Source organism: Myotis lucifugus, unplaced genomic scaffold (genome assembly GCF_000147115.1).
Source record: "Myotis lucifugus unplaced genomic scaffold, Myoluc2.0 scaffold_133, whole genome shotgun sequence".
NCBI classification, from domain to species: domain Eukaryota; kingdom Metazoa; phylum Chordata; class Mammalia; order Chiroptera; family Vespertilionidae; genus Myotis; species Myotis lucifugus.
In genome coordinates, this window is record NW_005871181.1 from 3,642,798 (window position 1) to 3,660,728 (window position 17,931).

The 17,931-nt window shown below is 41.1% G+C and overlaps 1 protein-coding gene across 1 annotated transcript; it reads left to right on the forward strand.

The window, feature by feature from the left end:
• The first annotated feature begins 618 nt into the window (after positions 1 to 618).
• RGS18 (regulator of G protein signaling 18) lies at positions 619 to 15,289 on the forward strand. Its single transcript, XM_006094324.3, has 5 exons — positions 619 to 980; positions 1,564 to 1,665; positions 2,640 to 2,701; positions 13,121 to 13,287; positions 14,937 to 15,289. The coding sequence occupies exons 1-5, from the start codon at positions 862 to 864 to the stop codon at positions 15,192 to 15,194; spliced, it is 708 nt and encodes a 235-aa protein (XP_006094386.1). The 5' UTR covers positions 619 to 861; the 3' UTR covers positions 15,195 to 15,289.
• The last annotated feature ends 2,642 nt before the right edge of the window (positions 15,290 to 17,931 follow it).

A 17,931-nucleotide genomic window follows, 5' to 3' on the forward strand; every position in this document is an offset into this window, starting at 1 on the left:
TTTCACGGGGTCGCCTAAGACCATTGGAAAACACATCTATAATTACATAATGTTTTTTGTGTTTAATCACTATGCTTTAATTATGTTCCATTTGTAACAATGAAATTGGGGTCAACACAACATGAGGAACTGAATTAAAGGGTCGCGGCATTAGGAAGGTTGAGAACCACTGAATTAGAGCATTCGCCACTGGTGATCGAAGGCCCTGCTAATGTCATGCCTCATCCCACCTCTGGGACTTTGTAAAAACACATCACATAGTACCTACCACCTCGGTTTCCTTTTCCATGACCTCTGAGTTATGGACTAGATCAGAATTTCTTAGCTATCGATCTGGGTTTCATGGAAAAGTTACCGAGGTGAAGGCTGAGCCAATGGGGAGCTGCCATTTCTTGGTTAACAAGGACATGAGCACACACACACTGTCATCATCTCTAGGCGTGACGTGGAACTCGGCCGCAACACATCTGAACACGTACTCCCCACGTTAGAGGTCTCTCCCCAGAGTTCACGTGGCATCGGGCCTATCCAGGCATCTGGCTGCTTGCACACACCAGAAAGGGAAGTCGTGCTGTGGTGAAGCCAGCCTTTATCTCAGAGACCAAGAGCCACTTTGCAAATTTGTAGTATCATTTCCCTAAACAACCGGGGCCCGAGCTGTACTTTGGTTCCTCAGTTCTGCATGTTCCTGCCTCTGTGGAGGCAGAAACCCGGCTCTCGGTCTCTTGTTTTCTTTTCAATTATAAGAGCTGCCCCGCAGAGTTGAGCTCACAACTCTTCCTTCCATCATGGGTGACTATGGAATCGCATTTACAAGCGAAGGATGGGGTGGATTAGGCCTCTCTTCCTTTTAGAGAGAAGATGGAAACATCGTTGCTTTTCTTTTCTCAACGGAATATGTGGGAATCAAAGGAAAAAACTTTTTTCAAGTTAATGCCTGGTTCAGCCAAGGAAGAAGCAAGCAAAGAAGCCAAAATCAGGTAAAAGTCGAATTTCTAAAACCTGCCTTATACTTGGTAAAAACATGACTGAAGATATCTCCTAGGCCTAGGGTATCTTCATCTAGTGCAAATGAAGGATATTGGCTAGCCCTTGTTTTGAAAATATCCAATTGAAAATATATTGATTGTACTGCTCCAATTGAAAAAAAAAGTTTTTATTAGAAGCAAACTGTTAAATCGTGTTTTCATTTCTTAAAATTTTTTTAAAAATCTTTATTGTTGAAAGTATTACGTATGTCCCCTTTTTTCTCCCATTAACCCCTCACGTGTTTTCATTTTTTTAAGAAAAAAAGGGGGGGCAACACTTTTAACCACACAGACTAGCAACAGTCTTTACTGAAATAAAATCTTAAATACTTTGCAGTCACGGAGGGAAAAACCAGTATATTTCACATATGCTACCCTAATTCCTCCCTGAAGTACTTAAGTGAAGTTAAGAAAACCACTCTGAGGGTGGGAGGTGGGTGAGAACGGGTGACCAGGTCATTCTAAACCTGAGGGTCACCAGGACAGCTTCTGTCACCCAAACTTTCCTGACACTAATTAATCCCTTTCATGACAGAGCGAAGGAGAAACGGAACCGGCTGAGCCTCCTCCTGCAGAAATCCGAGTTTCATGAGGAGCCGCAGGCCAGGAGGTCTGCGCACTTGGCCGGAGTAACCAGGTGAGTAAGGTTTTGTTACCTGGGGGGTGAGAGGAATTTTGCTGGTTCTATCATGAAAGGTCTAAGAAAGAGGAAGTCGGGAATTTCCATTTTATTTGAAAACTGCACAGGAATGAATATAGGAAGGTTCGAGATCTCATTTCAGAAAAACAAGGAATATTCTATAAAATGTAACCACTTTAATAGTTTGAATTACATAGTCTAATAAAAATTCAAGGGCTCTCTTTTAAAATGATAGAGCTGTCCATTTTAAATGATATATTTGACTCCTTGTAAACTAATACTCATTAAGAGTTCTCACAGTGTACAGTCATAGAGAAGAGCTAGCCACATCTTCCCTCGGTGGTTTGAAAAAATGTTCTAGCTATGACAGCAAGTAAATTACAAAAAGGAGTATTTTGTAATATTTAGCCATTTCTTTAATTCAAACAGAAAATGGAAGAGCCTTAAATACTTGTATAAATTCTTCCAAACGTGAAATATGACCAATAAGAGATCCAGGACAAATATACTCAACTCCCTAAATGATCAGCATTGCTAAAAGAAAATGTTTTCTATTGCTTATCCCTTTAAAAATTCATTAGTCAAACTTCCTGTATCTGTTAAAAAAAAAAAGCTGCATATTGTGGTCAGAGTTTCAAGGAAATTGCAGTTTACAAAAAAAAAATGAAAGATACTATCAGTGTAGGTCCTTCTATTTGCTGAATTAAGAAAAATAATGGACCTGAATTTTCCCCCTTGGTTTTTAACCTAACACACACTCAGTTTATCCTTAGAAGATAATCAAAGACAAAAGTGAAAAGCAAGTTGAGCGGTGTTCTTGAAGCTGCCAGTGTGAATGCAGATTTCGTTATGTAATAGGCCAACGAGAACCCGTGAAGGCTGGTGGGAAGAGCAGCCTCGCAGCGTCTGTAGTGCAGACTCTAGGCAGACTTGCCGCACGCTCCTTACAAAACATGTTGTGTCTTGAACAGAGTCTGCCCGGAAGAAGCAATACGATGGGGTGAATCATTTGATAAACTGCTTTCCCATAAAGGTTAGTGGTATTTTTCCCAGCTACTTTATTCCTTCATGAAAAAGTATCCTAAGTATGCATGGAACTATCTAGATAACAGAGGCCATCATAAAAATTGAGTCTGATGGGTAATTTGTAGCAATCTGAGTTTCTGATTGACAGATCTCTATATATAAAAGCCTAATATGCAAATTGCCCCCATGGGAGTTCAACTGGGAGGCTGATCACTCGCTATGATGTGCACAGAACGAAGGAAGGTCTCGGCCGGCAGCCGGTAGCCAGGAAGGGAGGCCCTGGCCTGCAGCCGGAGGGCCCTGATCACCGGCCAGGCCTAGGAACCCTACCCATGCACGAATTTCGTGCACCAGGCCTCTAGTAACTAAATAATAGTCAACTAATAGAAAACAATCTCATTTTATTAAGAATTACTTATTGTGGTTGAAATATCTCTTTGTGCTGTGGTTAATAGTTTCAAATCTATTCTTTTTTTAATTTTAAATGCAACCCTTGGTTTTATTAAATCCCAGGTTATCCGTGCTATTTTTATTGTTAAGTGAGCTAAAATTTAAAGTAATGCTCTGGATGGACATTCAGGAAACCCTCATGAAACTAGTTTCTTTTTACTTTTATAAATACTTTACTCTCCCTATCAATCATGTGTTTTTATTTTAGTTATTGTTAAATTGATTGGGGTGACATTGATCAACATGAACATATAGGTTTCGTGTGTGAGTTGCTATGTTACAAGATCTGTACGTTGCACCGAGTCAAATCTTCTCCTGTCACCTCATATTAGGACCTCCTTTCTCTTGCACCACCTTCCCTCTGGCAGCCACCACACTGCTGTTTGTGTTCCTAAGTCTCAGTTTAATTTCCCACATATGAGTGAAACCACATGGTTCTTAGCTTTTTCTGTCTGACTTATTTCACTTTGCATAATGTTCTCACGTAACCCTGTGTTTTTAACGCGGAATTGTCTAGAAGTGGTCTGTGCAGGTGGAGCTTTGCAGGTGTGATGGGAGGTTAGGACTGACTTGGAGCCCCCTTTGTCCTACCCTGTGAGAAAGCAGAGGTCAGAGGTCAGGCTGAGGGTCCATTTACAAAGGCAGCAGGTGAGGGAGCTTCTTTGGTCTTCACTCGGCCCAGGATGTATTTCAGGTGGCAAAGCTGACAGGCTGACGTGAGTGGCTATGGAGCGGGGCAACCACAGGCTCCTTGTTCACACTGAACCAGGCAGCGTCTGCTTTGTCATTACCGAAGAGCCACGCACTTCCTCAGGCCTGCAGCCCTCACCGGTATCTCAACGTTTTCCTGTTCCTTACCTCGTTCTTTGAAACCAAAATGCTAAGCAGCCACTTCCCAGGTGAGGCTAACCAGGCTGTTCACAACACTGCTAGTGGGGCTCACATTCCCGGGTGCCTCCTGGAAGAAGGGGTTCCCATCGCTGGGGCAGCGGGGGCGGAGGGGCAGTAATCCAGTGTGCATTCCTTTGGAGAAAACCCTGACTTTCACTTGTTTGTTTTTATTTTCTGTGTGTTTTCTCCTCCTCAATTGTCTATCCTCCTATAAGGCATTGGTGACCAATTCATGTTCCTCTGAATTTAGTGACCTAGGAATCCTATTTCTGCAGACTATTCCTGAAAATGTTCCCTCTTCTAGGGAAAACAGATTCTGTAATATTGACTCTCGAAATAAATTTAAAAAAAAATAGGTAGCGAAATCAAGACTTAAATGTAGACAAGGATGTAATCAATGAAGATGGAGGGCAGGAGTAAGAAAAGACATTCATGCTAACAGAATATAACCTGTTACTCTTTCCCCCTCATTGCCCTGGTACTTCCTACTCTCAGCACCCCCTTTGGAGAAGAGTAAGGTAAACAGGTATCCTCAATGACTTGACTTCATTCCCTATATCCAATCATTTCTGAACTACAGTTAAAATTCTTGCCAAACAGATGTGGAACCTCGCCCATCCTCTCTAATTCCGCTGCCACTAAATTGATCAGTTCTCAAGACGAATTACAACAACCTGTGTAAAATGTTCCCCCATAATCCATGCCCCCCAAATTTGCTTTCAAAGAAATCCTATTATTTCCAATATTTTGGCACACCCAAGCCCTTCAGCTTCTTAGCCAGTCAGAGCAAGGGGCGAGTGGGGGAAAGGGAATTCACTTGGTTTGCAACTTGACTGTTTTTTATAAGGAAGACTAGAGGCCCGGTGCACAAAATTCGTGCACTTGGGGCAGGGGGGAGTCCCTCAGCCCAGCCTGCACCCTCTTGCAGTCCAGGAGCCCTCGGGGAATGGGCCTAAGCCATCAGTCTGACATCCTCAGCGCTGTCGCTGAAGCGGAAGAGGCTCCCGCCACCACCGCTGAGCTCACCAGCTGCGAGCCCGGCTTCTGTGGGAGTGCACTGACCCACAGGGGGCAGCTCCTGCGTTGAGCATCTGCCCCCTGGTGGTCAGTGCATGTCATAGCGACTGGTCATTCCGCTGTTTGGTCAATTTGCATATTAGCCTTTTATTATATAGGATGTCTTTTAAGCCAGCACATCACCTGATCAATATTAAGTACTCAACTAAACCAAATTTGTTGCTAGGAGAAGTTCTCAGGGTCCCTTTGAGCTCTGAGTTCGGGTTCTCTTCTGCAACATAAAGACTGTATCATCTTAGTTCAGCTTCCTAATTACTCTGACCTTCAGCTGCCTCCAAGGCCAAGGGAAATAACAATGTCTTTAGCTCCAGTGGAAACAGATTTCTGGCAGGATTAAATGAGATGGCAAATACGATACCCAGGCCTGCTCGCTGCCACACAAATTTAAATGTCACTGCTGTCATGAAATAGCAACAATGGCTTTAATTACCTTTTCCTGGTTTTTAGTTCACTCCTCACTGGACAAACATGGACAGGACTACATTTCCATTGGGGGGAAAAATAAAGCATACACTGGATTTATTCCTTTAACTTAATAAATCGGTACCTAGTAATTCCATCATACTCTCACAGCCCGTTCAGAGAAAAGAAAGGGTTAGCTAGCGAGGGTAATCAGTCCTATAGAAAATGCTCACCGGGCAGCCTAATCACGCTGCTTTACCAGGAGTCAGAGCCAAACAGAGAAAAACTACATCCCTCCCGTTCACTGGTGGGAAGACTACAGAGCTGTGCAGCGGCAGCACGCGAGGCAGGAGGGGGTGACACGAATAACAAAAAATCCGCCGTGACCCACTTGGACGCTATTATGGGCGCTCATGATCAAAGTGCTAATTAAATTATACTGAATTCACCAAAAATTGTGCGACGGGTGTTCTTTTAATCAGCCCTCAAAAATCCAATTATTTTAATTGGACAGCTTATTGTAATGTTAAATTATAAAGCTTAAAATAATCAGCTACAGAAGTCTGTTGGTGGCAATGGTTAAATTCAGCTCGTTTCTACTGACTTCACTCTAGCCATCCCCCACCCCACAAAGAAAAGGAAATATCTTAGCCCTAACTGGTTTGGCTCAGTGGATAGAGCGTCAGCCTGCGGACTCAAGGGTCCCAGGTTTGATTCTGGTCAAGGGCATGTACCTTGGTTGCAGGCACATCCCCAGTAGGGAGTGTGCAGGAGGCAGCTGATCGATGTTTCTCTCTCATTGATGTTTCTAACTCTCTATCCCTCTCCCTTCCTCTCTGTAAGAAATCAATAAAATATATTTTTTTAAAAAAGGAAATATCTTATACTTAGGTGTGTACACACACGTGTACACACACACACACACACACACGCACACAAAGGACCTTGATCTATCTATCAAATTTTATAGACTTTCCCTTTGGTTAAATGTGTAGGCTTCTTAAATTCTGTATGTCACATGTATAAAGAGGAAATGGAAATTTTATTCAATTTAGTCAAATGGGACATGAAGTGAACAAAACAGAATAGAAATTTGAATACTCAGCTTGACAAAAAACAGCAGCTACTAAAACCACTAGAGACTGGTATTAGCATCTTCAGAAATGGGGCCACAGGAAAAGATGGTTCTTACTCTAGATTTTAGGGGATTCATCAAAATTCACCATCTGGACAAGGAGGAAAAGAGAACATACAGGCAGAGAGCCAGCACAGGCCTGGGGAAGTGACCAACGCAATGAGTTTAGGGAACAATAAGACATAATCCCTTATTGAGGAACAGCATTTGGAAAAAGGTGGCTTAAGGTAGCGGTTAATAGCCAGATGAGACTACATTAGAGAATGTTGTTGCTGTATTCCACAGAAAGCAAACAATCCAGGAGTTTTTGGTATTTCCACTACCTATTCAAATCCCGTTCTTAAAATGTAGTTTAATTCTTTTGACATTTAAGAAAACACAGTCGGTTAAAATCTAAGGAAATCTAAACCAAGAGTGGACTTTAAATAATAACATATTAGTATTTCATAATAGAAGGGAATTGAATGTGGGATATATGGGAACTGTACTATCTTCATAACTCTTCTGTAAATCTAAATTTATTCTAAAATAATTTTTTTTAAAATAAGCTCAAACACATTTAGTAAATTACTGAAATCCCTCAATAATTTAACTGCTGTTCTCCCATTTGTTCCTATACAGGTATTAGAATACATTTTTTGCCATTCCTGTTTGTTGACAAATTTATCTGAAATTGCAAATGAACCATAAAAATCTATAACTTAACTACTTATATAATTAATAATTACTAAATGTTGCTTAGTAAAAACAAAAGGCATGAAAGACCAACATCAGACTATATCCATCATTCATAATTATCGATTTCAAATCTAGTCATCATTTCTTCTCACTGGCTGGCTTTATGAAAGTAAATGCTATCAATATGAAGTTAACCAATCAATCTATTCCAATTACATTACTTATACATGTGTATTATAGGTTTGGTTTGTGCACATATATGTATATACTTCTGTGTAAGACATCTTTGAAAGGAAACACTACTTCTGAATATAAATAATTTTGAAAACAACTGGCTAAATACATTAAAAATGATAAAAAATGTTGCGATCTATCAAGAAGGCTTTAGACTATATAGATATGTGCAAGACTTTAATGGGCAGAAGGAAAGGAAACTTTGAATAGAGAAAAGGGCATGGAAAAGGGTTGGGAAATAGGAGTTTGGGTGCAGCCTGGAAAAGCAAGCAGTTCACTTCCCGGGGCAGAGAGTAGTGACACCCACACTAGGGAGTCAGGGTGGGTGCAGACTTCGGAAGAGTTTGTTAGCAACCTGATGGGTGGAGAGCTAGAGTTCTATGCTTGTCAGAGGGAATACGTATGAGGCTGTTACTAACACAAAAGCTAACCTCAAGGTAAGGACTGTCTTGGAAAGAAAATGGATGGACTCGGTGACTCACTGTATGTGTGCCTACGTCCTAAAGGGAGGTGATGAAGAAATAAGAGAGGAGCCCGGCCCGCATGGCTCAGTGGTTGAGCGTCAACCTATGAACCAGGAGGTCACAGTTTGATTCCCAATCAGGGCACATGCCTGGGTTGCAGGCTCGATCTCCGATGTGGAGCATGCAGGAGGCACCCAATCAATTATTCTCTCTCATCATTGATGTTTCTATCTCTCTCTCCCTCTCCCTTCCTCTCTGAAATCAATGAACATTTTTTAAATAGATATTATTGATTTTTTACAGAGAGGAGGAAGAGGGAGAGGGATAGAGAGTTAGAAACATCGATGAGAGAGAAACATCAATCAGTCGCCTCCTGTACACTCCCTACTGGGGATGTGCCCACAACAAGGTACATGTCCTTGACCGAATTCAAACCTGGGACCCTTCAGTCCACAGGCTGACGCTCTATCCACTGAGCCAAACTGGCTAGGGCTAAACAGATTTAAAAAAAAAAAAAAGAAATATGAGATTAAAAAAAAAACATTAAAAAGATCCCCATATTCTATTCCATATTAAGAGGACGGTGGCCGTGCCTTTCATAGATGAGGAATGGAGATAGAACAGTATATGTGAGACGATATCAGGTTAGAGTTCCAACTTAATTGCCGGAAACCTTCTCAGAAGTTTCGCAGGGTTTTGGAGGCCCACACCTAGAAGGTGGAAGACAGCTTGATCACACACACAGATTCTCTAACCCTCTCACACAGCCGATAACTGAAGATGAGGAAGAGAAGGGATCCTATAAGGGATCCCCATCAAGAGGAGCATCTTCCGACAACTACATGGCTGTTTATTCTCCTCTGCACCCTCTTTCCCTACTCCCGGCGAATAAGTCCAATACTTTTAACCTTTATCCTTAATGACTATTTGCTGGGACTCTTTGCGCCCTGAATTGTGGTCCTACTAAGCTTAATGCTGAGGATAATGAAGAAAGACAAGTAAAGGATGTATGTCATGGCACCCCCTTGATTTAAAAACATGAACTGATGAGACTGTGGAAAATACTTATTACTGAAGTTGAGAGGAAAGGCTACAAGGAAACGAGTGCTTCTCTTTTGGGGAAGAAAAGGGCTACTTCTCCTTATGCTGTTCATCTAGTGGCTTTTGAAGTTGCTCTTCCCCATTTTTAGTTACTGATTTTCTGTGAGATAAGGGATTCCGTTGTTCTGCAAAATTAAAATTTCTGAATCAAGCTTACCCATAACAACACCCAATTCCTTAATCATCTAAAGGATAAAAATAAGTAAAATCCACCTTAAGTTATAAATGGACCGTGTAGGTAAATTATGATGGCGACAGCAACTCCAGTGTGTGGGTCACGCCCGCTGTTCTACAGACTGTTGTTCTGGTTGTGGTTTTGCTTCAGAGACCTACAGGCCGACCACCTTTCGAATTCTACCTCAGCTTTGAAAGAGGGGTTGCAAGGCTTGTTTTGCCTTCGTCTCTGCTTTCCTTCCAAAATCAATATAGAAAGAGGAGGAAGGGGGGAAAGACAGCAATAAAACCAGAAATGATGCAACACAACCACCTTTCCTGTCTCAGAAATAGAAGAGGAAGAAGTGTTCAAGCTGTTACCAGCCAGTGGCCCCAGGATGCTCCTGCCACGCATCCCTGAAGTCTCCGGCCCAAAACTCCAGGTCAGGAGAGGGTGCTGCCACCATTATCATAATCGCTTTCGACCATTAAAGGAACCTCATCTCAAATAACAACAGCGACTCTCAGCTTGTTTTCACAAGTTCCGGGGCTGAGATAAGAGGGTGAAAGGAATTGTGGGGAAGGAAACCAAACAGAAACACCCTTGAAAACCAACGATCCCGTGACTTTGCTGTGAGAATAAACCCTAGTGAAACCCACGCGTCTGACTCCTACACTGTTCATCTTGGCAGAGATTTCGGTTTAAAAAAATACTAAAAACAGAACTAGGTCATTAAGTTTATCCTGAAGTACATACAGTTCTAAGTATTTGGGGGGAAATCTCTCTGTCAAAGTTTTCAAAGGATAACAGTGTGGTGTTGGGTGGCAGGGGAGGTGGTAGAAGGCATAGAGGGGATAAATGGTGATGGGAAAAGTAAAAAAAATAAAAGTAAAAAATAAATAAAAATAATAGTAAAAAAAAAATTTCTTCAAAGAATCATTTGTCCACTCCTGTTTCCTGCTACCTACTGAGAAAAAGCACCAGACTTAGCTTAAGAAATTCATCTTGAAGATCAAGCTCTAAGCTGGAGAAACAAGAACAAGTGTGCGAATCATCACTCACGCTGACCACTCCGGCTTCTGCTCCAAGATCAGAAATGAGTCCATTCGTTCAGGAAGCGCGCAGCACTATGGCCTCCGTAAGACGGTCACGTTGGGCCAAGAACGACCTTACTACAGGCATCTAATGACGGAGACAAGTCCTGAGTCGCGCCCCAGACGCACCATGTCTTCTCCAAGTCTTGTTGAGCCCGACGCTGCTTGTTTTCCTAGTTCCTTCACCAGCGTTTAATCACCATCAGCTGGTGCCCTGGGCCAATTTACTGAGGAGAAGAAATGGCGGACCCTCTCCTCGGGCCAATGAAGACACCCAGGTGGCTCTCATCGAGGTGGGGGTTGGAGCCATATCGTATCTGAGACTTAGGTGATGCCTACAGGGCAGTGGTTCTCAACCTTGGCTGCACATTAGAATCACCTGGGAATTTTTTTACAATCCTGATGTCTGGACCTCATCCTCTGGAAATTCTGTTTCTTTGTTACTAATGTTGTGGCCCCACCCCATAACAAAGAAACAGAATTTCCGGAGGATGAGGCCCAGACATCAGGATTGTAAAAAGATTCCCAGGTGATTCTTTTTTTTTTTTTAATATATTTTATTGATTTTTTACAGAGAGGAAGGGAGAGGTATAGAGAGTCAGAAACATCGATGAGAGAGAAACATCGATCAGCTGCCTCCTGCACATCTCCTACTGGGGATGTGCCCACAACTCAGGTACATGCCCTTGACCAGAATCGAACCCAGCACCTTTCAGTCCACAGTCCGACGCTCTATCCACTGAGCCAAACCGGTTTCGGCCCCAGGTGATTCTAATGTGCAGCCCAGGTTGGGAACCACTGCTCTAGGACGTCACATCTCTTCTAACTACCGGTTTCTCAAACATGACGTTCCTGGATCCCTCATATATTCAAAAGATTGCTCACAACATTTTTTTTAAAAAGGCTTCATAACAGAGAGGGCAAGTTCTATACGTAGGAAAAAGAAATGGGGATGCGGAAAGCACAGTTTGAGGACTGTATTCGTTTTCTGTGGCTGCCATTACAATTTATCACAACTTGAGTGACTTAAAACAGGGCACATTTATTATATGACCGTTCTGTAGGTCGGAAGTGCACTATGGGCCTCATTGAAAGGAAATCAAGGTGTCAACAGGCCGGTGCCCTTTCTGGAGGGTGTAGGGGAGAATCCCTTTCGGGGTAATTTGGGTTTGGGCCAGAATTCCGTTTTTTGACGTTTTGGATGAAGCTCTCCATTCTCCTGCTGGATCTAAACTGAGGGCCATTTCCACCTTCCAGAACCCACCACACGCTTGGCTCATGACCGTCTTCTGCCTTCAAGGTCAGCAATGGCCCTCCCCACACTGCACCTCTCTGACCCACTCCTCTGACAACTTCTTCTGCTTTTAGAGACTCCTGTGATCAGAGCGGGTCCACCTGGATCCCCCACGTGCTCTCCCTTCTCGAGCTCCTTCCCATGGTCCCATCAGCAAAGCCCGTGTCCCCTGTGAGGTCACAGTCACCGGTTCTGGGGATCGGCCCTGGGAGGGCTGTCACTGTGCCTTACCCGAAAGTGCTGCCTTCCAGAGCAAGATCCGTTTCTAACATTCTTTGTTTGTTGGACAAGTAAGGCCTGGAGCAACTGGACGTATCTGAAACTCAGTTTCCTCGTCAATGACGATGAACATGGGGTATATTCCAGGCATTGTTGTAAAAATTAAATGCAGAAAGGAGTATAAACAGCCCTTAGCCCTCACAACCCCTCCACGTGTTATCAATGCAAAACCCTGAGTTACTGCCATGATTCTACCAAAAGATTTATTCTTCTTGCTTCCTTCTGTATTGAACTGGTTATGTTACAAATAATCACTGACCATGAGAAATAGTCCCAGGGCAGTGATGGCGAACTCGGTGTGCCAGCATTTGGAAAAACCCTAACTTAACTCTGGTGAAATTTTTTGATATTTGCAACCACAGTAAAACAAAGACTTATATTTTTGATATTTATTTTATATATTGAAATGCCATTTAACAAAGAAAAATCAACCAAAAAAATGAGTTCGTGTGTCACCTCTGACACGTCTGTCATAGGTTCACCATCACTGTCCTAGAGGGTAGTGAACATGAGAAATGAATATAGCCCTGGCTGGGTAGCTCAGTTGGTTAGAGTATCGTCCCGATAAGTGGATATGCCAAGACTGTGGGTTCAATCTCTGGTCAGGGCACATACAAGAATCAACCAATGAGCACATAAGTAAGTGGAACAACAAATCGATGTCTCTCTCTCAAAAAAAATCAATAATTAATTCAAAGAAGTGGATGTAAGTGAAAATGAGTTGAGCAGACAAACCCTGGAAAAAGAGTCTTAACCAGGGAGATCCAGAGTCCTGGGTACCAGAATATGGTCTAAAAGGGGAGAAGGGGTCCTGGTGGAATGGCTTCTATAGTATAGAGTAACACACACACACACACACACACACACACACAGGAAGAGGCATGATTGAAACAAACCCTAGGCAAGTTCCAGAGTGGGGGTCACTCTTACTCAGGTCTAAGTATGAGCCCAGCCTCATTTCAACAGGAATGATATCTTTTTCACAGCTGTGAAGATTATAGCTAATTTCTATGAGGTCCCTCATGGATACTGTTTAAGAAGTGGGTTGCTGTGCTGCCTTGGAGAAGACCTAGCTGTTCTGTTCGTATTTCTGGCTCTGCTTCAATACCAGGCAGTGCCTTTTCTCCGCATTAATATTTTATAGTTAAAATATGTCACTTCCTTTCTTGGTAGATGGACTGGAGACCTTCACCCGATTTCTTAAAACCGAATTCAGCGAGGAAAACATTGAGTTCTGGATGGCCTGCGAAGACTTCAAGAAAAGCAAAGACCCTCAACAAATGATCCTTAAAGCAAAAGCAATATATGAGAAATTTATCCAGAATGATGCCCCACAAGAGGTAAAGACAACTAGGAAAATGTACAACTGTTTGAAAATTTGGGGAGAGAATCTGCCTATATCAAATTGGTACCTTCCCCCCTACATTCCACCAGAAAGGCCAGGATTTTGTTGAAGCAGAATGGGTCTTTTTAGATTTCTCCACTCAAACAGAACATGTTGTAAGACATTGTCACAAAAAAAAGGTATAATCGAGGTTGCTCCTCAGGGTTATTTTGATTCTAGATGAAAAGTGAACACAATTACTTGCGACATTGAGAGTCAGTCACTTATTCATATTAATCATCTTTTTTATCATAATCTTTATTTTTTTTAATATATTTTACTGATTTCTTACAGAAAGGAAGGGAGAGGGATAGAGAGTTAGAAACATTGATGAGAGAGAAACACTGATCAGCTACCTCCTGCACACCCCCTACTGGGGATGTGCCCGCAACCAAGGTACATGCCCTTGACCAGAATCGAACCTGGGACCTTTCAGTCTGCAGGCCGAAGCTCTATCCACTGAGCTAAACTGTTTAGGGCCATATTAATCATCTTAGCGTAAGCAAACTCTCATAGAAACAAAAGATAAAGGCAAGAGAAATCAAGAAGTTGGTATCATGAACTACTTTAGCTCATCTACCTATACAAACTTTTATTTGCCTCGAAATGATTATTCCTCCTCCTTATGATAGACTAAAAAAAAATCATAATAGATGAGAAAAACGTAATTTGGCAATGGTCCAAGTGACAACACAATTGTGACTGTCTTTGACTGCAAACTCAGTGTGAGGTAATTGTGTGACACAACTGCTAAAAATAGCAAATATTACCTACCCTCAAATATGAATTCAGTAGTTTCTATATTTTTATTATGTGTTCAATAAATAGTGTTTCTTTGCTGAAGGGGTAGATCTAGCAGTCTACACTAATAAGAATTCTACTTGACTACAAATTTGTGTGGTCCATGAGGTGACCTTGTCTATGTGGATATTGGTGCACACTCAAAATAATGATTGTTCTCCTTGCTTCGGGATGTTTCATTCTGTTCTGTGATTCAGTGTATGATTCTGATTTTCCCAGGGCCAACCTTAGACACAGACCAAGAAAAGGCAGCTAGGTGTAAGGAGTTACCCAGGAGGGAAAAGGAAAAACACCCCTGAAAACTCACCCCATCAGAACCTGATATATCAGCGGCGCTCTGATGAAAAGCATTCAGCGATTTACATTTTTTAAACATATTCATTCTCAGCACACATGTGCTTTGTAGGAAAGCATCATCATAGCATGAAAACAAGCGCTGGGATAAAACAAAAGCCCCACTTTGAAATCCCAAATAGGCTCTAAACTCCCTGTTGGCAGTCACTGAACATGATTTTACTAATGATTGAAAATGAGTGGGACCTAATGACCTCTATGGTACTTGCTATTACAACGACCCAGTATTCGATTAGAAGTGAGGGGCAAGGACCGGCAGCATCGGGAGACAAGAGCCACATGAGATGCCACCTAAGAGTCAATCACCCAACCCCTCGACCCATGACAGGCTGAGCACCCCAGCACCCAAGCACATGCCCACTCCAACATTGAATAGTCGTGTGCTGTTTCTCAAAGGTGTTTACTTCCATCTACTGACCCTAATTACCCTTTTGTGACATTATGTTCCAGGTTAACCTTGACTTTCACACCAAAGAACTCATCGTGAAGAGCATCACGCAGCCCACCCTGCACAGTTTTGATGCTGCGCAGAGCAGAGTGTATCAGCTGATGGAACAAGACAGTTACACGCGGTTTCTGAAATCTGACATCTATTCAGACTTGGTAGAAGGAAGACCTCAGAGACCCACCAATCTGAGAAGGCGGTCACGTTCCTTCACCTACAACGAATTCCAGGACGTGAAGTCGGATGTTGCCATTTGGTTTTAAAGAAAATTAATTTTGCTCATTTTGGGGGCGAGATTGTACATCTGCCTCTAAGACATAGCATATGTGAACAAAATAAAATATGTCGTGTAAGAGGATTTTAAGAACATAAATCAAAACTTTTATTCTAACAATACATACTGTACCTACCAGTATATTCAGTCACACCTTCCACTTGACTTCATTCCATACATAATCAGAAAAGTAGATGTGAACAGATACTGATAAATGAATATCAACCAAAAAATAATATATATGACACCTGAAACAATTAAGTAAATTCATTAAAAGATCAAGATTCAACCAATAAAATTTTATTTATCTACTAGAGGCCCAGTGCACAGATTTGTGCACCGGTGGGGTCCCTCAGCCTGGCCTAGGGGATTGGGCTGAAACTGGCTCTCTGACATCCCCCAAGGGTCCCGGATTTCGAGAGGGCAGTTCTCAGGTGCCACACCCCAGAATCGGTCTCCAGATTTGAGAACCACAGCTGCCAAGTCACTGCAGCTCCGCAGCTCCTGCGTTGAGCGCCTGCCCCCTTGTGGTCAGTGCACATCATAGCTACCGGTCAGAGTGTCTGCCCCCTGGTGGTCATTGAGCATCATAGCTACCAGCCAGTTGGCTGGTCAGCGGGTCAGCTGGTCAGCCAGTCGCTTAGGCTTTTATATATTTAGATATAATTCCTAAGCCCATCTATTGTGAAATATAATAAATACATTCACTTTAAAAAATCACGTGAAGGAAACAAGAATTTTACAATTGAGTCTGTTAATTTACTTTTTGTTAGCCAATTTAGGACACGTTTTCTTCTTTTCTGTTTTTTTTTGTTTTTCTTCTTCTCCAGGTGGCTATTTTGACAAGAATTTTAGGTAAAAGAAGTTTTCAGAGTGTTGCACCTACACATAAATAGATCTAGATCAGCAGCTTGATTTTTAAGAGATAAATAAAAATTATAATTATTCTTCAGTCTACTAAGTATAATTGCTCTGCCACAGCACACTATTTCTCCCTCATAAAGGGAAATCCTTAGGCAGATGTTGCAGGTAATATAAACAGACAATATTTATACTTTGCAGAGGATTTTGATTTAAAAATTAGGATTACAAATAACAGATAAAAAGTAATTGGAGAGAAATAAAATCAATAAAACAACTAAATATTGTGTTCTAAAAAAGTCATGTGAAAACAAGTATTTTTTTAATCCCTGAATACTGAAAATATTATTGCATATGTTCCAGCAAGATCAGAGTCTGTCTTAAAAAAGGAAAAGGTATCTTCATTTTCAATTTTTCACACAGAACCTCGGAAGTAGACAGGGGCCTCCGGTGAATGCCTGAGTCAGAAAACGCATCTCTAAAGGTGGCATTACATAGATACTACATAGTTATCACAGCAAAGTAATTGACCAGTGCCCACTAAGTATCAGGATTCTCTTATAAAATACAATATCAGGTGAGTATATCAAATACACCAACCTGTCAAAAAAGTCATCTTGCTTGTTGTACTGGAAATTAAACCTTAAGTCAGAACTCATCCTGAAACGAGGTTCTTTCTTTCAAGGGTAATTTTGCTGATGTTATAAATATGTGTAGTGAATATACACATGCATATCCATCATTATTGAAAGAAATACAAGCTATATTTAAGAATCAATTGTTTTTAATTTTATTTTATATATAAAATGCTAAAGATACTACAATTTAATTGAATGTAATATCTGGAGCAATGAAAGTTCAGATCATTTTATTTTGTGGGGGAAAATGAACTATTCTTGCTGGCATAGTATCTAAACATGTTAGCCATTATTTCTAAGTGAGTTTAAATTTTAGTCATATATGTATACAGTTCCAGGCTTCCAGATTTTTTTAAGGGCTGAGATACTCAATTAGTTTTATATTAAAACTGCATAGTTGATAAATACTCAATATTAAAATACTAAGCATAGATAGTTCTATCTGGCTTTTATACTGAAGATATGCATTACATATTAAATGAGTTGATCTCTTAAAATTCATTTTTAAATAGAAGCTACCTTAATTTTCAGATATTGGATAATTTTTAAAAGACTTAATTAGAGCTGTAGATTTATTCTTTTGTTTTATAAAAACCCCTACTGATTCGTTTTAATACTTTCTAATTGCTTCCAAGAGCCTAATATATCTATGAAAATAAATGCAGGGATGACTAACACTAGTTAAAATTAATATTATAAAAAGTGAAAACTGAAAATGATTATAAAGGTTAATTTTTGTCTTCTACTTTTCAAGGCTAAGTCTTTGGCCAAGATATAAACTGTTTGGTTTGCTTAGGTCTCTTCCAAGTGTAAGTGATGATTCAGACCAGACTTGACTTCAATGAGAAGGGGGGAAAAGGGATTCAGATATCAAATGTAACACCATGATGATAAATTTGCAAGTTTTTTATGAATATACCCTTTTAAAAATTTCTAATTATGCTACACAACATGGCATTAAAAATCATACCAAAACGATGAATCACATAGAAAGAAAGGTGTAGCTTTGACAGAAGTAGGGATTGGGGGTATGGTGGTGTGTAGGGCAGGGGGAGAAGCAGAGAATGAAGAAAGAATTGTGTACATACATTAATATGTTGAATGTAACTGAGTTATAGACATCATTAAACCATTATGGAATCTGTTTGTTTTTATTTTACAAGCCCCGAAGTCAACAAGCTTGACAATTCTACTACTTCGTATGCTATTCTTTTTTCTACGTCTTTT